General features: G+C 47.4%; 1 protein-coding gene across 2 annotated transcripts in view; it reads right to left on the reverse strand.

Annotated features, from left to right (window-relative positions):
• Positions 1 to 317: 317 nt before the first annotated feature.
• The window catches only part of LCMT2 (leucine carboxyl methyltransferase 2), an 89,111-nt gene continuing 67,225 nt past the window's right edge, over positions 318 to 22,203 (reverse strand). For both annotated transcript variants that reach the window (XM_074953778.1, XM_074953784.1), the window contains 3 exons: positions 1,721 to 1,908; positions 1,496 to 1,631; positions 318 to 777 (listed from right to left, as the gene is read on the reverse strand). In XM_074953778.1, coding sequence (XP_074809879.1) covers positions 610 to 777; positions 1,496 to 1,631; positions 1,721 to 1,908 — 492 coding nt within the window. In that variant the 3' untranslated portion in view covers positions 318 to 609. The remainder of the gene's footprint in view (positions 778 to 1,495; positions 1,632 to 1,720; positions 1,909 to 22,203) is intronic.

Below are 22,203 nucleotides of genomic sequence, written 5' to 3' on the forward strand. Positions count from 1 at the left end.
GAACAGGGAAACTGCCTATAATGGGATGGGAGTGCATCAGGATACGTGAGGCATGAGCTGCAGGGCTGAGTCTGCCTAGTGTCTTCCCTACACTAAACAAATGTTTTGCCCCCAGCCCCCCTAAAACCCCCCCACAATCTTTGGCTAATTGTGGTTCTACTGCATACCCTGGGAAGTAGGCCGGCTCCCTCATTTCATCCAGAGGGGTTGTGGCACCATCACAAAAAGCAGTTTTGAGATGATTATTTATTTTACTATGTAAAACAACGAGAGAACAATAGAAAAAAAGCAGGATACATACATGTATGCAATGCCAGCCACTTTTCCCACCGCTCAGACCACCATGCTGTCTCATCACCTCTCTGGGTCTTCAGCTACTTTTCATCTTCCCCACTGCCCCAGGGTCATGTTGCTGTTCTGTGTCCTTGGACCTCCCCATTGCCATCAGGCCAGATTACTGCTCTGGGTGGCAATCCCTTGTGGGACCACATCACCAGCTTGGGCCGCAGTACAGCCACTTCTGCCACAGGGCCACCTGGCCTCTGTGGTATGCAAGTGCACCATCTTCCCAAGCTGCAGCTCTGTGGTTCTATCCTGGTTTATCTCCCATCACTGACTGGTCAGGATGTTGCTGAGGCATACGCAGACGGGACGCAGGTTGAGATGGGTCCCGAAGGAGAAGCAGTTCCCACCACCACCAATGAGCAGCAGCTCTCTTTTGTCTGGCAGGAAGATGCTGCTGTGATTGTGCAGCATTAATGGCCACTTCAGGGACACCTGGAAAAGAACAAGAGTCCTGTGTGGGAAACGTACACTGTCTGTTCCAGGCGAGCTGGCCAGACAGGCACCGGAGAGATGCATGGAGGCCAAGAGGGAGCACAGGAAGTGGTGGTGGTGGGGTGCATGGATAAAGTGCTCAAAGCCTGGGAGCTGGAGTGAGACCAGGTGCTCAGAGACCCAGAGTGTGTGGATCAGCCCAAGAACTCAGAATTCTTTGCTAGGAGAAAGAGTAGGGGGCAGAGCTGGGGCAGGGGCCAGGCCGCTGAAAGTTTATTTATGGAAGCGAGTGACCTTTCTGAGGAAAGAGGAGCCTCCTCTAGCCCAGCCCAGCTGTAGCCCTCTGTCTCCTCCCTTCATTCAGCTTCCCAAAGGCAGTATCCTTGACCCTGATCTCTCCTCCTCCCACATACTCTCTGTGACTCCTATGGCCTGGCCCATCTTGGCCTCTCCCTCCTCTAGTCTTGGCTAAGGCAGCTCCCCACCTTTTGGCCTTGCTGAGCCCCAGATTCCCATCTCTGCTGAGATCTCCATCCCCTCTGGCCAGGTTGAGTCTAGCTGGCAGATGCAGCGGCATCCTATTCGGGTCCCAATTTATCCCCTTCTGTATTCTCTATTCCAGGGGCCTGGTCAGTGACAATCAACAGAGCCCAGGAGACTTCTCCTCCCTTTGTGGAACACAGATTCCTCCTGGAAAGGGGGTTGTTTCAGTACTTACTGTGTCAATCTGATAATCCAAGCTGAAACCTGTCATCAGGTCAATCACAGTCACACCAGGTACTGATGCAGAGTGAAGCCATACTCCCCCCACAAGCAGGAGTTTCCCATCATGTACATGGGCAGTGTGTGAATATCTGTGGAGAGAATTCAGAGAGACAACTCCAATGATGACGAGAGCGAGAGATAGGGCACGTGCTTATTGTCCCATGGGATCGCCACTGACCTGGGGATGAAAGGAGGGTGAGTCTCTACACCCTGCCACTGAAAGCCACTCCCAGTCGGTCTCAGAAAGAGCACTGAGTTCAATGGCTGCTCAGCTGCTCCCAGGCCCCCTGCAATGAGCGCTCCCCCGTTCCAGCTGCAGGCACTGTGAGAGTGACGGCCTTCAGGGACTGGCCCCCCGACAGGAATCTAGACAAGCAGAACACAATGAGCTGTAGGTTCAGGGGATCAGGAGCCCAGAGCTGAACTGGACAAGGAGAATGTTTGCAGGATTAATCTTTCCTTTTCTCACCCCCAGGGATCTGACATTCTCCCCTCAAGGAGAGAACTGGAGGTAGACTGGGTTTGGCTGAAGGTGACGTGAACGTGGGAAAGGACATGCCCAACTCCCCAGTGGAGGGAGGATTCTCTCTAATCTATCTACAGCATTTATAAGGCCCCCGTTACCAGAGTATCTGAGCGACTCGCAATTTTTAGCATATTTCGTCTCATAACCCTGAGAGGTAACGTAGCTCTTTGTAACACCTCTTCATCAGCCTCTCAACTAAGGCTTTTGATATGATCTTGCATGACCACCTCATAAACAAACTAGGGAAATACAACCTAGAGGGATCTGCTATAAGGTAGGTGCATAACTGGTTGGAAAACCGTTCCCAGATAACAGTTATCAATGGTTCACAGTCATACTTGAAGGGCATAATGAGTGGGCTCCTGCAGGGATCAATTCTGGGTCTGGTTCTGTTCAATATCTTCATCAATGACTTAGATAATGGCATAGAGAGTACACTTATAAAGTCTGCAGATGATACCAAGCTGGGAGGGGTTGCAAGCGCTTTGGAGGATAGCATTAGAATTCAAAATGATCTGGACAAACTGGAGAAATGGTCTGAAGTAAACAGGATGAAATTCAATAAGGACAAATGCAAAGTACTCCACTTAGGAGGGAACAATCAGTTGCATATTTACAAAATGGGAAATCACTGCCTAGGAAGGAGTACTGGGGAAAGGGATCTGGGGATCATAGTGGATAACAAGCTAAATATGAGTCTACAGTGTAACGCTGTTACAAAAAAAGTGAACGTCATCCTGCGATGTATTAGCAGGAGTGTTGTAAGCAAGACACAAGAAGTAATTATTGTAGGGAAGAGGAAGTATTGTGTCCAGTTCTGGGCACCACGTTTCAGGAAGGATGTGGACAAATTCGAGAGAGTCCAGAGAAGAGCAACAAAAATGATGAAAGGTCTAGAAAACATGACCTGTGAGGGAAGATTGAAAAAACTGGGTTTGTTTAGTCTGGAAAAGAGAAGACTGAGAGGGGACATAACAGTTTTCAAGTATGTAAAAAGTTGTTACAAGGAGAAGGAAGAAAAATCGTTCTTGTTAACCTCTTAGGATAGGACAAGAAGCAATGGGCTTACATTGCAGCAAGGGTGGTTTAGGCTGGACATTAGGAAAAACTTCCTAACTGTCAGGGTGGTTAAGTACTGGAATAAATTGTCTAGGGAGGTTGTGAAATCTCCATTACTGGAGGTTTTTAAGAGCAGGTTAGACAACACCTGTGTGATGCTCTGTACCTTGGGGGAGCACCCTACACCTCTATGTTCATCTTTATAATATGATTGTGTGGTATCCAATGCAAAGTTTGTCATGGGTGTCTTCAGAAGGCTCATGATGCACTAAGCATTGTATTAATGTTATAGGTTGTATATAGTTATGTGGCTGAAAATGTATCCTCATCGCTTAAAAGAAGCCCAGGCAAAACTCTCCAAGAGCAGAGGGGCAGTTCATACCTCATCAGGGCATGTATTGGACAAACCCAGCCCAGCCTCACAGGAACAAAGGACATTGACCTAGGGAGCAACACAGGATCTGTTGGACTCTCGAGTGAGTCACCCCCCTTTTCCTTGGTCAGTGTGGGACTGCGATGAGGTAATGCTCACCTGACCATGAAGGGGAGGGGGGCAAATCCAAGAGGGAAGAAAGAACATGATAAAAGGGAATGATGTTTGCCAGGCTCTTCCTCTCTCTTCCACCTCCATCTGCAGACATCACCAGCAAGCGACTGAAGCACTGATCAAAGTGGAGAGCCTGACTAAGGGCAACCAGCCATCCTGTGGTAAGAAGCATCTAAGTTTGTCAGGGCACTGAAGGTGTTAAGATCAGTTTAGAATGCTTTTTGCTTTTATTTCATTTGAGCAAATCTGATTTGTTGTGCTTTGACTTATAATCACTTAAAATCTATCTTTGTAGTTAATAGATGTGTTTGTTTATTCTACCTGAAGCAGTGCGTTTGGTTTGAAGGGTGTCAGAGACTCCCTTTGGGATAACAAGCCTGGTGCATATCAATTTATTTGTTAAACTGACGAACTCATATAAGCTTGCAGCATCCAGCGGGTATAACTGGACACTGCAAGACAGACGTTCCTAGGATTGTGTCTGGGACCGGAAATATTGGCTAGTGTCATTCAGTTGCACAATCCAAGAAACAGCTTACATGCCAGAGGCTGTGTGTGAACAGCCCAGGAGTGGGGGTACTCACAGCAGAGCAGGGTAATGGTCGCTCCGAGTCAAGGATTAGAGTGACCTAGCAGAACATAGGTCCAGATAACACCAGGGGAACATCACCTCTGCCATTTTCTCATTTTCTGTTATTATTTCCCCCGCAAGCAGTAAAGGGCCTGCTCTGTCCTTGGTCTTCCTCTTGCTTCTAATGCGTTTGTAGAATGTTTTCTTGTTACCCTTTATGTCTCCAGCTAGTTTGATCTCATTTTGTGCTTTGGCCTTTCTAATTTTGTCCCTACATACTTGTTTTATTTGTTTATATTCATCCTTTCTAATTTTTCCTCGTTTCCATTTTTTGTAGGACTCTTTTGATTTTTAGATCATTGAAGATCTAATGGTTAAGCCAGAGTGGTCTCTTGCCATCCTTCCTATCTTTCCTACACAGTGGGCTAGTTTCCTTTTGTGCCCTTAATAATGTTTCTTTGAAAAACTGCCAACTGTCTCTATTGTTTTTCCCCTTAGACTTGCTTCCCTTGGGATCTTACCTACCAACTCCCTGAGTTTGCTAAAGTCTGCCTTCTTAAAATCCATTGTCTTTATTTTGCTGTTCTCCCTCCTACCATTCGCTAGAATCATGAACTCTATAATTTCATGATCATTTTCACTCAAGCTGCCTTCCACTTCAAATTCTCAACCAGTTCCTCCCTAATTGTCAAAATCAATTCTAGAACAGCCTCTCCCCGAGTACCTGTCTCCACCTTCTGAAATAAAAAATTGTCTCCAATACAGTCCAAGAATTTATTGGATAATCTGTGTGCTGCTATACTATTTTCCCAACAGATGTCTGGATAGTTGAAGTCCCCCATCACCACCAAGTCCTGTGCTTTGGATGAGTTTGTTCACTGTTTAAGCCTCATCCACCTCTTCTCTCTGGTTAGGTGGTCTGTAGGAGACCCCTACCTTGACATCACCCTTGTTTTAATGTTGGGGGCATTTAAGTTCCTGTGGCACAGACTCCTGTTTCCAAAACCATAGATAGAGGTCAGTGAATTCCCTGATCAGCCCACTTTTGAAGATCTCCAAAGAAATATTATCTGCTTTGCCATTTGCATTTGCTTGACAGCTTTCCACTCTTCAGATACGTTCAGCAGAATTGAGAGGTGGTCTTGAAGTGGAAGTTGTTCAAGATCATCAAGAGCTGATGCTGACATGGTGGATGGGCAGTTAAGCACCTCTTTGAAGCGTTCAGCCAATGTTTTCTGAATTTGTCCACGATCGAGCAGCAGCAGTGACTCATCTGCATTCCAGATAGGAGTGGTATCATTAGAGTGAATGTCGTACATGGTTTTAGCTCATCAAAAAAACTATTTGGAGTCTTTTGGTCTGCCACTGATTGAAGCTGCTCAGCTTTCATGTTTTCAACAGCTATCTTTTGTGGCAAAACTTAGTTTGCAAATTACACTTTATACATGAATAAGCCATCTTTTTAATAGATGCGTTTTTATTATTTATCCATAACTGGTGAAGAGCATGCATGCATGGATGTCAGGAGTTGCTTTATCTCAGTGTCATTTTTGTCAAACCAGTCCTGATGCTCACTGTTTACGAAGCTGAGAACTTCTTTAGATACATCAAATGCTGTTTCCTTAAAAGATGACCAGGCAAAGCGAGTGTTCATTATGTCTGACTGAGAAAGTGTGAGAACTTCACATTTTTTAACAAGTCTGGAGCATGTGAGCTCAGATTTCATTATGTGCACACTGAGCTTGGGTACTGGAGAGTGACGACATCTGCGCTGGTTTAATTGGAGGAGCACTGTCATTTTACATCTCACAAGCCGATGATCAGACCACATGCATGCTCCCCACATTGTACAGGTGATTTTTACATACTGATGGTCTTGTTGGTGTACAATGACAGAGTCAATTAAATGCCAATGACAAGAGTGGGGATGCATCCATGTTGTTCTGTGCTTCGTTGTTTGCTGAAATATGCTTGTGATAACTAGCTGGTTCTCTGTGCACTTTGTGATGAGTAGTGCGATATTTGAGTTCTCTTTCCCCACACCATGTTTACCAATCACCATACACAAGAATATAAAAATGGCCATACTGGGTCAGACCAGTGGCCCATCTAGCCCAGTATCCTTCCTTCTGATAGTGGCCAGCGCCAGATGCTTCAGAGGGAATGAACAGAACAGGACAATTATCGAGTGATCCATCCCCTGTATTCCAGTCCCAGCTTCTGGCAGTTAGAGGTTAGGGGAAACCTGGAGCATGGGATTGCACTTCTGGCCCTCTTGGCGAATAGCCACTGATGGTCCTATCCACTATCAATCTATCTAATTCTTTTTTTAAACCCATTTATACTTTTGGCCTTCACAACATCCCCTGGCAACAAGCTCCACAGATTGACTGCGTGTTGTGTGAGAAGTACTTCCTTTTGTTTGTTTTAAACTTGCTGGCTATTATTTTCATTGGGTGACCCCTGGTTCTTCTGTTATGTGAAGGGGTAAATAATACTTCCCTATTCACTTTTTCCACACTAGTCATGATGTTATAGACCTCTGTCATATCCTCCCTTAACTGTCTCTTTCCTAAACTGAAAAGTCCCAGTCTTTTTACTCTCTCCTCGTATGAAAGCTATTTCATACCCTTACTCATTTCTGTTGCTCTTCTATGTACCTTTTTCAATTCCAATATATCTTTTTTGAGATGGCGAGACCAGAACTGCACTCAGTATTCAAGAAGTGGGTGTAGCATGGATTTGTATAGTGGCAGTATGATATTTTCTGTCTTATCCTCTATCCCTTTCCTAATGGTTCCTAACACAGTTAGCTTTTTTCACTGTTGTTGCACACTAAGCTGATGTTTTCAGAGTACTATTCATGATACCACTAAAGAATGAAATTTTGGCAACAGCTCATTTAGACCCCATCATTTTGTATATTTAGTTGGAATTATGTTTTCCCATGTGCATTACTTTGCACTTATCAATACTGATTTTCATCTGCAATTTTCTTGCCCAGTCACCCAGGTTTTGTGAGATCCCTTTGTAACTCTTTGCAGTCAGCTTTGGACTTAACTATCTTAAGTCATTTAGCATCATTTGACAACTTTGCCGCCTCACTCTTTACCCCCTTTTCCAGATCATTTATGAATATGTTGAGATCCCACTATTTACCATTTTCCACCATGAAAACTGATCATTTATTCCTTCCCTGTCTTTCAACCCATTATTGATACATGAGAGGACCTTCCCTCTTATCCCATGACAGCTTACTTTGCTGAAGAGCCTTCGATGTGGGATCTTGTCAAAGGCTTTCCGAAAATCAAGATACGATATTCCAACTGGATCACCGTCACATGCTGGTTGACACCTTCAAAGAATTCTAATAGATTGGTGAGACGTGATTTGCCTTTAAAAAAGCCATGTTGACTTTTCCCCAACATATCATGTTCATCTATGTGTCTGATAATTCTGTTCTTCACTATAGTTTCAACTAATTTGTCTTGTACTGAAGTTGGGTTTACCAGCTTGTAACTGCCAGGAAAGGCCCTGCCTAGACCCTTTTTTTAAAAAATTGATGTTAGATTGGCTATCCTCAGGTCATCTGGTAGAGGCTGATTTAAGTTATAGGTTACATATTAAATGCTGTGGAATACAGGAGATCAGCCTATATGATCTAATGTCCCTTCTGGCCTTAACCTATATGAAATGTAGAGAAATACTACTATCCTTATTGTTCAGACGGAGAACTCAAATACAGAGAGACTAAAGGAGTTGTCCAAGGTCACACACATAGTCTGTGGCAGAGCAGGGGATTGAATCTTGGTCTTCTGAATCCCAGGTTTGTACCCTAACTGGACAATTCCCCCCAGCCACTAGCAGTACCCATTTCTGTTTCCATGTACAGGATGGCTGCTTCACAGGGTGGAGAGAAGCCTATGGGGGTTTTGTTTTTTTAAATAAAAAATTTGGATTTTTAAAATTTATATTAACTATTTTTCTTTTAAAAAAATACTTATTTAAAATTAAATCTGAAATTATTACAACCTATGTTAAGGTCTAAATTTAAGGTAATCTATTACAACAATTCAAATGAAATAAAAATAATAATCAAGTATGTGTTTGCTGCTGAAGTTTTAAAGAAAGTCAAATGGTGGAAGTCACTGGCTAAGCACCTGGAGCACCAGAGTTTGCTGAAGTGCCAAACCAGCTTTTAACAGCAGTATCCTCTTCTGTAGGTGCACAGAGCATATTTTCTCCATTTCAGTTTATTCAACTAGTTCAGTTTAATAAATAGTTCATTCAAAGTTGAGAACAGCTAGGAAGCTGAAAAAGCAGGAAAGCTTGTTTTCTGCTTCCAATCTATGAATAAAAGTAAGGTGAGGATGAAAAACTGCTGGTTCCAAAATCTTGAAGGACCTGGAGACTAGAAGACTTGTTGTTAGTGCTGTGGAATGTTGTTGCTGGTGCAGTGTTGTTACTGCTTCCAGTATTGCTGTTCTCGAAGCTTCAGCGTCAGCTGCACTAGCAGACAGTGGCATGTTCAATCAGCAGACCTCAATGTTACTCATAAGATCGACCACAGGCTTGGTTCAGTGGCGAAGGCGCTCGGCCAGGTTTATTGTCGATAAAGCACAGTACTAGAGCCCCACAGGAGCTACAGGTACACTAACTAAGGATTACTATGCTGGGATGGGCTCCATCTATCAGATACTGGGAAGGAGAGCTTTAAACTAGGTCCTATGGGAGATGGTGACAAAAACCTGGCCAATGCACACCCAGGCTTAAGTAATGACAACAAGGGGAATGGACTATTTCTGGAGAAGAGACTAGAAATCACAACTGCATTAAAAAGGTAAGGGGAAAAGCAAGAAGGAAGTCTGTGAAATATCTTCAGTGGCTGTATACAAATGCAAGGAGAATGGGAACAAGCAGGATGAACTGGAAGTCATGGTATATAAAGAAAATTATGACTTCACTGGCATTACAGAGACTTGGTGGGACAACTCTCATGAATGGAGTACCAGTATTGATGGATATAGTTGTGCTGTACATCAAAAATATATACATTTGCTCTGACTTCCAAGAGTAAGTGAGCGACAGATCTACTGAGAGTCTCTGGGTGAGGATAAAAAGGGAAAAGAACAGTAGTCATATTATGGTGGTGGTCTATTATAGACCACCAAATCAGGAAGTGGAAGTAGATGAGTCATTCTACAAGCTGGTAACCAGATTAGCTAACACACATGAACTTTTATTAATGGGGGATTTTAACTTCCCTGAGATCTGTTGGAAGACTACTATAGCACAGGGAAAATTTACAAGCTAGAACAAAAGACAATCTAACGCATTTCCTTCCTATTTCTTACAGTTTGTAATCTTAGATGTTTAGTTCAGGTATGGCTTTAGGAGATGTATTTTCCCTGCCCTGCTTCCTCGCTGACCAGGAGAGAACACAAAGAAACACAAAACAAAAACCTTCCCCCAGTGATTTGAAAGTATCTTCTCCCCTTATTGGTCCTTTTGGTCAGGTGCCAACCAGGTTATCTGAGCTTCTTAACCCTTTACAGGTAAAGGAGAGATTTTATGCTACCCTTAGCTGTATGTTTATGACACGCCCCGCAAATCATAGACAGTGCTGGACATCCTGCTCCACATTGGCTGTGAATTCTTCCTAGAGCTCTAGGAGAAAACAGAATTAATAAGACACATGCACCTCTAGAGACACTACTGATTATATAAAAACTAACAATATTTTCCACATTTCAAGGACAATTTTAACCAGTTGATTCTGGGAAACTTTCATGGGAGAGTGCATCAGCCACTTCGTTAGAAGCTCCTAAAATGTGTTGAATTTCAAAATCAAAATCTTGGAGAGCTAAACTCCACCGAATAAGTTTTTTGTTATTTCCCTTGGCGGTATGAAGCCACTGTAGCGCAGCATGGTTGGTTTGCAGGTGGAAACGCCGTCCCCAAAAGTATGGGCGTAGCTTTTCCAGAGCGTAGACAATGGTGTAACATTCCTTTTCGCTGATTGACCAGTGGCTTTCCCTCTCACAGTTTTTTGCTGAGAAACACGACAGGATGGAATTCTTGATCCGGTCCTTCCTGCATTAAAACTGCCCCCACACCACGCTTGGATGCTTCTGTGGTTAGTAGGAAAGGTTTGTCAAAGTCTGGGGCCCTTAGCACAGGGTCAGATATGAGTGTCGCTTTAAGCTGGTTAAACGTTCAGTCCACTGTACTGCATCTGGCTTTCTTTTTGGTTGGGTCTGTCAGTGGGGCGGCAATTTGGCTGTAGCGTGGTACAAATCGCCTGTAATACCCGGCCAAGCCTAAGAAGGATTGGACATGTTTCTTTGACTTTGGGACAGGCCACTTTTGGATAGCATTCACTTTGGCGGGCTGGGGGTTGATACTTCCTTGACCCACGTGGTGTCCAAGGTAAGTCACTCTGTTTAGGCCTATTTGACACTTTTTAGCCTTAACAGTTGGTCATGCCTCCCTTATGTGCTCGAAGACTTTTTTCAGATGCTCCAGGTGTTCTGCCCAGGAATCAGAAAAGATGGCCACATCATCAAGGTAGGCAACTGCAGATTTTCCCAATCCCGCTAGGAGACCATCTACCAGTGTTTGGAAAGTGGAGGGTGCATTTCGCACCGAAAGGAAGCACATTAAATTCATACAGCCCTACATGAGTGATGAAGGCTCACTTTTCCTTGGTGGATTCATCCAGCTGTACTTGCCAGTACCCCTTGGTTAAGTCTAAGATAGAGATGAACTGAGCACATCCCAGTTTCTCCAATAGCTCATCTGTGTGTGGCATTGGATAGTCGTCTGGGCAAGTTACAGCATTTAGCTTATGGTAGTTCATGCAAAAGTATCTCTCTCCATCTGGTTTGGGAATTAGAACCACTGGAGATGGCCATGCACTGTTAGAGGGGCGGATTACACCCATCTGTAGCATGTCCTGGATCTCCCGTTCTATAGCAGTTTTGGCTTGAGGAGACACCCGGTAAGGTTGGGCTCTAATTGGGTGAGCATTACCTGTGTCAATGGAGTGGTATGCCCGTTCAGTCAGTCCTGGGGTGGGTGAGAACATCGGTGTGAAGCTAGTGCACAGCTTCTTGATCTGCTGTTGCTGCATATGACCAAGGGTCATGGAGAGGTTCACCTCTTCCACGCCACCGTCACTTTTTCCTTCGTAGCAGACACCTTCAGGCCACTCAGCATCATCTCCTCCCTGGGCTGTAATCTGACAAACCTTTAATTCTCTGGAATAAAAGGGCTTTAGAAAATTAACATGGTATGCTTTAGGTTTGAGGTGGGGGATGCTATGAGATAATTAACAGCTCCCAGGCACTCTTGGACCGTGAATGGCCCTTCCCATGATGCTTCCATCTTATGGGCCTGAAGTGCCTTCCAGACTATGACCGGGTCCCCTACCAACTGTAATGGCTCCTTAACCTCGTGGCCATATACAAGTTCAAATGGTGAAAACCCTAAACAGGCAAGTGGTACAGCTTTGTACGCAAAAAGCAACTGCTGCAAGACTAGGTCCCAATCATTGGAGTGCTCATTTACAAATCATGGCCCCCAAAGTTCCATTAAACTTCTCCTCCAGGCCATTTGTTTGTTGGTGGTAAGGAGTAGCAACCAAGTGGTTCACCCCATAAGCTTCCCACAGGCTTTTCATGGCCCCTGCCAGAAAATTAGCTCCCGAATCTATAAGGATGTCAGAGGGCCAACCTACCCTGACAAAAATGTCTGTTAATGCCTGGCACACACTTTTAGCCCTGGTGTTGCTTAGAGCTACTGCTTCCGGCCATCGGGTGGCAAAATCCATGAAAGTCAGGATGTACTGCTTTCCTCTGGGTGTCTTTTTCGGAAAAGGACCCAGAATATCCACAGCTACTCACTGAAAGGGAACCTCAGTGATGGGGAGTGGCTGGAGAGGGGCTTTGACCTGGTCTTGGGGTTTCCCCCACTCTTTGGCACACCTCACAAGACCGGACATAAGTAGAAATGTCCTTGCCCATTCCCTCCCAGTGGAATGACCTCCCCAAATAGTCTTTGGTCCTGTTCACCCCAGCATGGCCATTAGGATGATTGTGGACTAAGCTCAAGAGTTTTACCCTGTACTTAGTTGGAACTACCAACTGTCTTTGAGGATGCCAGTCTTCCTGGTGTCCACCAGCAAGAGTTTCCTGGTATAAAAGTCCTCTTTCTACCACAAAACGGGATGGATTAGAAGAGCTGAGAGGCGGTGTGTTGCTCCGTGCTGCGGTCCAAGCTCCCTGGAGGCTTTCATCTGCTTCCTGCTCGGCCTGGAACTGTTCCCTTGATGCTGGAGACCTCAGTTCCTCGCTGGATGGTGGACCTGGGCTTGGTCCCTCGGGAAGCGATGCAGGGGATGGGGCTGGTTCGGGGGATGGTGACCTGCTCTCCACGGGTGCGCTAGGTTGGGGTTCAGGCTCCGGCTGAGCCTCTTAGAATCATAGAATATCAGGGTTGGAAGGGACCTCAGGAGGTCATCTAGTCCAACCCCCTGCTCAAAGCAGGACCAATCCCCAATTAAATCATCCCAGCCAGGGCTTTGTCAAGCCTGACCTTAAAAATTTCTAAGGAAGGAGATTCTACCACGTCCCTAGGTAACGCATTCCAGTGTTTCACCACCCTCTACTGAAAAAGTTTTTCCTAATATCCAACCTAAACCTCCCCCATTGCAACTTGAGACCATTACTCCTTGTCCTGTCATCTTCTACCACTGAGAATAGTCTAGAACCATCCTCTTTGGAACCACCTCTCAGGTAGTTGAAAGCAGCTATCAAATCCCCCCTCATTCTTCTCTTCTGAAGACTAAACAATCCCAGTTCCCTCAGCCTCTCCTCATAAGTCATGTGTTCCAGACCCCTAATCATTTTTGTTGCCCTTCGCTGGACTCTCTCCAATTTTTCCACATCCTTCTTGTAGTGTGGGGCCCAAAACTGGACACAGTACTCCAGATGAGGCCTCACCAATGTCGAATGGAGGGGAACGATCACATCCCTCGATCTGCTGGCTATGCCCCTACTTATACATCCCAAAATGCCATTAGCCTTCTTGGCAACAAGGGCACACTGTTGACTCATATCCAGCTTCTCGTCCACTGTAACCCCTAGGTCCTTTTCTGCAGAACTGCTGCCAAGCCATTCGGTCCCTAGTCTGTAGCGGTGCATTGGATTCTTCCGTCCTAAGTGCAGGACCCTGCACTTATCCTTGTTGAACCTCATCAGATTTCTTTTCGCCCAACCCTCCAATTTGTCTAGGGCCCTCTGTATCCTATCCCTACCTGCCACCGTATCTACCACTCCTCCTATTTTAGTATCATCCGCAAATTTGCTGAGAGTGCAATCCACACCATCCTCCAGATCATTAATGAAGATTTGAACAAAATCGGCCCCAGGACCGACCCTTGGGGCACTCCACTTGATACTGGCTGCCAACTAGACATGGAGCCATTGATCACTACCTGTTGAGCCCGACAATCTAGCCAACTTTCTACCCACCTTATAGTCCATTCATCCAGCCCATACTTCTTTAACTTGCTGACAAGAATACTGTGGGAGACCGTGTCAAAAGCTTTGCTAAAGTCAAGAAATAATAATCCACTGCTTTCCCTTCATCCACAGAACCAGTAATCTCATCATAGAAGGTGATTAGATTAGTCAGGCATGACCTTCCCTTGGTGAATCCATGCTGACTGTTCCTGATCACTTTCCTCTCCTCTAAGTGCTTCAGAATTGATTCCTTGAGGACCTGCTCCATGATTTTTCCAGGGACTGAGGTGAGGCTGACTGGCCTGTAGTTCCCAGGATTCTCCTTCTTCCCTTTTTTAAAGATGGGCACTACATTAGCCTTTTTCCAGTCGTCCAGGACTTCCTCCGATTGCCATGAGTTTTCAAAGATAATGCCAATGGCTCTGCAATCACAGCCGCCAACTCCTTTAGCACTCTCGGATGCAACGCATCCGGCCCCATGGACTTGTGCACGTCCAGCTTTTCTAAATAGTCCTGAACCACTTCTTTCTCCACAGAGGGCTGGCCACCTACTCCCCATGCTGTGTTGCCCAGTGCAGCAGTCTGGGAGCTGACCTTGTTCGTGAAGACAGAGGCAAAAAAAGCATTGAGCACATTAGCTTTTTCCACATCCTCTGTCACTAGGTTGCCTCCCTCATTCAGTAAGGGGCCCACACTTTCCTTGGCTTTCTTCTTGTTGCCAACATACCTGAAGAAACCCTTCTTGTTACTCTTGACATCTCTTGCTAGCTGCAGCTCCAGGTGCGATTTGGCCCTCCTGATTTCATTCTTACATGGCTGAGCAATATTTTTATACTCTTCCCTGGTCATTTGTCCAATCTTCCACTTCTTGTAAGCTTCTTTTTTATGTTTAAGATCCGCAAGGATTTCACTGTTAAGCCAAGCTGGTCGTCTACCTTATTTACTATTCTTTCGACACATCGGGATGGTTTGTCCCTGTAACCTCAATAGGGATTCTTTGAAATACAGCCAGCTCTCCTGGACTTCTTTCCCACTCATGTTATTCCCCCAGGGGATCCTACCCATCAGTTCCCTGAGGGAGTCGAAGTCTGCTTTCCTGAAGTCCAGGGTCCATATTCTGCTTGTGTAGGTTTAGCTGCTGCTGCTGCCAGGGCGGCCTTGGTGGTGCCCTCTGGTGTTGGGGTTGCAGACAGGGTTGCAAGCGCTGGACTCAGTGCTGGCAACGGTTCTGGTGCTGGTTGCTCCGCCAGTTCCGGTTCTGGGCCTGGCTCTGGCTGGGTCTCTGCAACTGGATCCACTACTGCTGTTGCAGACATTGGCATGGAGTCTGGTTCCATCACCTCAGTCTGGGTCTCTGGTAACACAGACGGGGCCCTTGTAGAAGGCTCAGGGACAGAGCTAGGTGTGAAGGTTTGCTTCGCCTGGCTGTGGGTGACCATTCCCACCCTCTGTGCTAGCTTCACATGGTTGGCCAGGTCTTCCCTCAGCAGCATGGGAATGGGATAATTTTTTTATTCCATAAACACTGTTTTATATCATCATTGGTCACAGTCAGGAACTGCTCCTGTATAACTTTGAGGCGCAAGTGGTGTTCTCGTCCATCCTCCCCGTGGAAGGAAAAGGCCAGGGCAGGGACCGTCGAATCGTGGAAGTCAACGAATGGCTACGCAGGTGGTGTCGGAGAGAAGGCTTTGGATTCTTTGACCATGGGATGGTGTTCCATGAAGGAGGAGTGCTGGGCAGAGACGGGCTCCATCTTACGAAGAGAGGGAAGAGCCTCTTTGCGAGCAGGCTGGCTAACCTAGTAAGGAGGGCTTTAAACTAGGTTCACCGGGGGAAGGAGACCAAAGCCCTGAGGTAAGTGGGAAAACGGGATACCGGGAGGAAGTACAGGCAGGAACGTCTGTGAGGGGAGGGCTCCTGCCTCATACTGAGAACGAGGGGCGATCAGCAGGTTCTCTTAAGTGCTTATATACGAATGCACAAAGCCTTGGAAACAAGCAGGGAGAACTGGAGGTCCTGGTGATGTCAGGGAATTATGACGTGATTGGAATAACAGAGACTTGGTGGGATAACTCACATGACTGGAGTACTGTCATGGATGGTTATAAACTGTTCAGGAAGGACAGGCAGGGCAGAAAAGGTGGGGGAGTAGCACTGTATGTAAGGGAGCAGTATGACTGCTCAGAGCTCCGGTACGAAACTGCAGAAAAACCTGAGTGTCTCTGGATTAAGTTTAGAAGTGTGAGCAACAAGAGTGATGTAGTGGTGGGAGTCTGCTATAGACCACCGGATCAGGGGGATGAGGTGGATGAGGCTTTCTTCCGGCAACTCGCAGAAGTTACTAGATCGCACGCCCTGGTTCTCATGGGTGACTTCAATTTTCCTGATATCTACTGGGAGAGCAATACAGCGGTGCATAGACAATCCAGGAAGTTTTTGGAAAGCGTAGGGGACAATTTCCTGGTGCAAGTGCTAGAGGAGCCAACTAGGGGGGGAGCTTTTCTTGACCTCCTGCTCACAAACAGGGAAGAATTAGTGGGGGAAGCAAAAGTGGATGGGAATCTGGGAGGCACTGACCATGAGATGGTCGAGTTCAGGATCCTGACACAGGGAAGAAAGGTAAACAGCAGGATACGGACCCTGGACTTCAGGAAAGCAGACTTTGACTCCCTCAGGGAGCAGATGGGTAAGATCCCCTGGGGGACTAACATGAAGGGGAAAGGAGTCCAGGAGAGCTGGCTGTATTTCAAGGAATCCCTGTTGAGGTTACAGGGACAAACCATCCCAATGAGTCGAAAGAATAGTAAATATGGCAGGTGACCAGCTTGGCTTAATGGTGAAATCCTAGCGGATCTTAAACATAAAAAAGAAGCTTACAAGAAGTGGAAGATTGGACATATGACCAGGGAAGAGTATAAAAATATTGCTCGGGCATGTAGGAATGAAATCAGGAGGGCCAAATCGCACCTGGAGCTGCAGCTAGCAAGAGATGTCAAGAGTAACAAGAAGGGTTTCTTCAGGTATGTTGGCAACAAGAAGAAAGCCAAGGAAAGTGTGGGCCCCTTACTGAATGAGGGAGGCAACCTAGTGACAGAGGATGTGGAAAAAGCTAATGTGCTCAATGCTTTTTTTGCCTCTGTCTTCACTAACAAGGACAGCTCCCAGACTGCTGCGCTGGGCATCGCAACATGGGGAGTAGATGGCCAGCCCTCTGTGGAGAAAGAGGTGGTTAGGGACTATTTAGAAAAGCTGGACGTGCACAAGTCCATGGGGCCGGACGAGTTGCATCCGAGAGTGCTAAAGGAATTGGCGGATGTGATTGCAGAGCCCTTGGCCATTATCTTTGAAAACTCGTGGCGAACGGGGGAAGTCCCAGATGACTGGAAAAAGGCTAATGTAGTGCCAATCTTTAAAAAAGGGAAGGAGGAGGATCCTGGGAACTACAGGCCGGTCAGCCTCACCTCAGTCCCCGGAAAAATCATGGAGCAGGTCCTCAAGGAATCAATCCTGAAGCACTTAGATGAGAGTAAAGTGATCAGGAACAGTCAGCATGGATTCACCAAGGGAAGGTCATGCCTGACTAATCTAATCACCTTCTATGATGAGATTACTGGTTCTGTGGATGAAGGGAAAGCATGCCTGACTAATCTAATCGCCTTCTATGATGAGATTACTGATTCTGTGGATGAAGGGAAAGCAGTGGATGTATTGTTTCTTGACTTTAGCAAAGCTTTTGACACGGTCTCCCACAGTATTCTTGTCAGCAAGTTAAAGAAGTATGGGCTGGATGAATGGACTATAAGGTGGGTAGAAAGTTGGCTAGATTGTCGGGCTCAACGGGTAGTGATCAATGGCTCCATGTCTAGTTGGCAGCCGGTGTCAAGTGGAGTGCCCCAGGGGTCGGTCCTGGGGCCGGTTTTGTTCAATATCTTCATAAATGATCTGGAGGATGGTGTGGATTGCACTCTTAGCAAATTTGCGGATTATACTAAACTGGGAGGAGTGGTAGATACGTTGGAGGGCAGAGATAGGATACAGAGGGACCTGGACAAATTGGAGGATTGGGCCAAAAGAAACCTGATGAGGTTCAATAAGGATAAATGCAGGTCCTGCACTTAGGACGGAAGAACCCAATGCACAGCTACAGACTAGGGACCGAATGGCTAGGCAGCAGTTCTGCGGAAAAGGACCTAGGGGTTACAGTGGACGAGAAGCTGGATATGAGTCAGCAGTGTGCCCTTGTTGCCAAGAAGGCCAATGGCATTTTGGGATGTATAAGTAGGGGCATAGCGAGCAGATCGAGGGACGTGATCGTTCCCCTCTATTCGACATTGGTGAGGCCTCATCTGGAGTACTGTGTCCAGTTTTGGGCCCCACACTACAAGAAGGATGTGGATAAATTGGAGAGAGTCCAGCGAAGGGCAACAAAAATGATTAGGGGTCTGGAACACATGACTTATGAGGAGAGGCTGAGGGAACTGGGATTGTTTAGTCTGCAGAATGAGGGGGGATTTGATAGCTGCTTTCAACTACCTGAGAGGTGGTTCCAAAGAGGATGGTTCTAGACTATTCTCAGTGGTAGAAGATGACAGGACAAGGAGTAATGGTCTCAAGTTGCAGTTGGGGAGATTTCGGTTGGATATTAGGAAAAACTTTTTCACTAGGAGGGTGGTGAAACACTGGAATGCGTTACCTAGGGAGGTGGTAGAATCTCCTTCCTTAGAAGTTTTTAAGGTCAGGCTTGACAAAGCCCTGGCTGGGATGATTTAACTGGGGATTGGTCCTGCTTTGAGCAGGGGGTTGGACTAGATGACCTCCTGAGGTCCCTTCCAACCCTGATATTCTATGATTCTATGAACTAAATCACACATCCCTTCAAAGCTAGTTACACCACTTCCTTTGACCCATTTATCTAACAAACCCTTCATCTGGTTTACATAAGCCACATTACTTTGTCCAGTCCCTCTGTTAAGGGCTGTAAATTTTACTCTGTAAGTTTCAGGTGTAATTTGAAATTGTTTCAAAACCAAATCCTTAAATTTACCATATGTAGGGGCAAGGTTGCCGAAGATTGGCGAGGAGCTAAGTGGTGTTCTAAGTATGTGACTGGATGTAAGCGGAGGATGCAGGCAGTTTCAATGAACTTTGTCCGACAGAACCTGCCAAAAGATATTGTAGCATAGCTTAGCATATTTTTGCCTGTAAACGAGTCAGTTTATGTAATAAGTATAAATTATATATATAAGAATGTAACCAGCTGTTGACCCCATGTAACCCCGAGATACGCGCGGAGAATATAGCTCCGCAGAGGACTCCCCCCAGGTGGAGTCCTGCCTGGTCAGCTGTCCCGAATGGCCAGAGTCCCCTGCAGCCCCTCCACGCGTCCTAGGGGCTCCCTGCGCAGATTGGAGCGTAAGTTCTTCCTTCCTTCAATAAAGCATAGTTTACTATTCTTAGGCCTGAGTGTCCTCCTTTCGCTGGTATCACCCCCCACAGCCCTTGTGGGCACAATTGGCGTCCCGAACAGGACACCAGTGCAGGGATACCTCTTTGGGGAAGGAAGGATAAGGGGGAGGGAGAGAGCCGCATTCCTGGGTGGCCCTCCACGGGATGGTGGGCATCGGTGGCTCGCAAGCTGGTGGGGTTGGTTGCCCCCGCCGCATGGCTGGAGCTAGAGCAGGAGCTGGGGGTTTTACCCCAGTTAGGCTGGAGGAACTGATATCCAAGCTCCAGCTGGACAAAGTAGGACCCATGGAGTGAAAAGCGGCGGGCGACCTGGGATGGGTCTTCCTGACCGCGCTCTGCGCGGTGGACAAGGCGCTGCTGGTTCAGTGCCAGAGGATGGGAAGATTAGAGGCTGATTTGCAGCAAGAAAACGAGGCCCATTCACTAACCCAAGAAGTCATTACTAGTATGGCCGAACGGACCGATTGGTTAGAGCACCGCTGCGCAGTTATGGCGGCTCACCTTGCGAACCGCTGACGGCGAAAGGGAGGATGGCAAGACGTGCGTCCCCTTGCCGTACGCGCACTGGTACGCAAAAGCGACCGGGATCCAGAGACCTGGGATGGGGACATTTGGGAGACGAGCGAGGACGAGTCCCCTGGGGAGGGGGACGGCGGGACGGTACCCACAATTGCGGCCCGTTGTCGAGACACAATATGAGGAAATAACTGCTACTGTTAAAGGTCTGCTCCAGGCGGACATCATTCACCCCGCCATGAGCGCATTTAACAGCCCAATTTGGCCAGTCCATAAAAAGGACGGAACCTGGCGCATGACAGTAGACTACCGCAACCTGAATAGGGTCACCCCAATCCTGACAGTGGCAGTTCCCGACATGGTCTCCATCATGGAGCGCCTTGCGACGCGGGTAGGGCAGTGGCATGTCGTGGTGGACTTGGCAAATGCCTTCTTCTCCATTGCCATTGCTCCACAGAGCCAGGATCAATTTGCCTTTACATGGGAGGATTGGCAGTACACGTTCACTGTGCTGCCTCAGGGCTACAAGCATAGCCCTACCATCTGCCACCAGTTGGTTAGTCGAGACCGGGAGCAGGTGATTCTTCCAGAGGGAGTGGTACTAGAGCACTACATTGATGATGTCCTGCTGAGCGGGCCCCATGAGGCGGCACTCTCCGAGGCCAAAAACAATGTGTTGCAGACTCTGGCAGCCAGGAGATGGGCTGTCAACCCTAGTAAAATCCAGGGGCCCAGCCAGGAGTTGATCTTCTTGGGAATACTTTGGTCGGTGCCCCAACGTAAGATCCCACAAAAAGCCATCGAAACAATTACCCACTTCCCAGAGCCCACTAGCATAAGCCAAGCCCAAACTTTCCTGGGCCTCCTTGGGTATTGGCGCACATTTATTCCCCATCTAGGGAAGATCTTGCAGCCCATACAAGCAGCAGTCCAGAAGAAAGCCACGTTTAGTTGGGAGGCCAAGCAGCATGCTGCATTCCAGCAGGCTAAAGAGGCACTCAGCCAACACGCAGTGCTGAGCCCAGGCAGACGAGGCACCCCCTTTGAACTTGAGTTAACGGTCGTTGACCATGTGGCCTTGTGGGGGCTGTGGCAGCAATCTTCTTCTAGAAAGGAGCCTACAGGCTATTGGTCGCGATCCCTGCGAGGCTCGGCTGAGTGTTATACACCCCTTGAACAGCAGCTGCTTGCAGTAGTGTGGGCCCTGCAGCAAACTGAGCCCATAACGGGTGCAGAGCCTGTAAAGGTGCGTACCCTGCTTCCAATTATGGGTTGGGTCCAGGACGAAAGCCCGCTCACACGGACTGGGGTAGCCCAGACTCAGACCCTATGGAAGTGGAAACACTACCTGCAGCTGCATATGCAAATGACCCAGGCAAGCATTATCAATGTGCACGCGCGGCTTTTCAGTGCTGTCACCTTTGAGGAACTGCCCTCCAGGGCCAGCACACTTATGCTCCCCCGGTCAAAGTGCCTCAACCCCCCGGTATGGAGGCCCCTCCCTACACCTCCTTAACCAAACAACCATGAAAGGTTGCGTGGTTTACTGATGGATTGGCCTTGTACAGGGGGGCAGAACGATGGTGGCGAGCGGCTGCATATAATCCCTGCCTTGAGGAAATACTGTTCGAAACCGGCCGTGGCCTGTCTAGCCAGTGGGCTGAGCTATGGGCAGCGTTCAGGACCATCACAGAGAACCCAGGGCCCCTTTATCTGTATACGGATAGCTGGGCAGTCTACAAAGGCATGACACAGTGGATGGCCGTCTGGCATGCGGCTGGCTGGAAGGTGCACGACAAACCCCTTTGGGTTTGCCTGTAGCCAGAGGCCCATTGCTGTTCGTCATGTAGACGCCCACCTGACAGGGGAATCAGAGGAGGCCCGGTTCAACAGAGAGGTAGATGACACAGTTTATGTAGTAGCTGCCCCCGGCCTGGCCGAGTGGATACATCAAAAGAGTGGTCATCTGGGAGGGGAAAAAGCAGTGCAATGGGCCACCAATTGTGGCTTGCAGACCAAGATCGGTACGCAGCGGGATGCCCGTCAGCACTGCCCACAGTGTGCCAGGCTCTCCCCCCAGCGCTTATGTCAAGGTTCCTCCCCCACTCTGAACTCTAGGGTACAGATGTGGGGACCTGCATGAAAAACCTCCTAAGCTTATCTTTACCAGCTTAGGTCAAAACTTCCCCAAGGTACAAAATATTCCACCCTTTTGTCCTTGGATTGGCCGCTACCACCACCGAACAAATACTGGTTACTGGGGAAGAGCTGTTTGGACACGTCTTTCCCCCCAAAATACTTCCCAAAAACCTTGCACCCTACTTCCTGGACAAGGTTTGGTAAAAAGCCTCACCAATTTGCCTAGGTGACTACAGACCCAGACCCTTGGATCTTAAGAACAATGAACAATCCTCCCAACACTTGCACCCCCCCCTTTCCAGGGAAATGT

Source organism: Natator depressus, chromosome 1 (assembly GCF_965152275.1).
Source record: "Natator depressus isolate rNatDep1 chromosome 1, rNatDep2.hap1, whole genome shotgun sequence".
Classification (NCBI taxonomy): Eukaryota; Metazoa; Chordata; order Testudines; family Cheloniidae; genus Natator; species Natator depressus.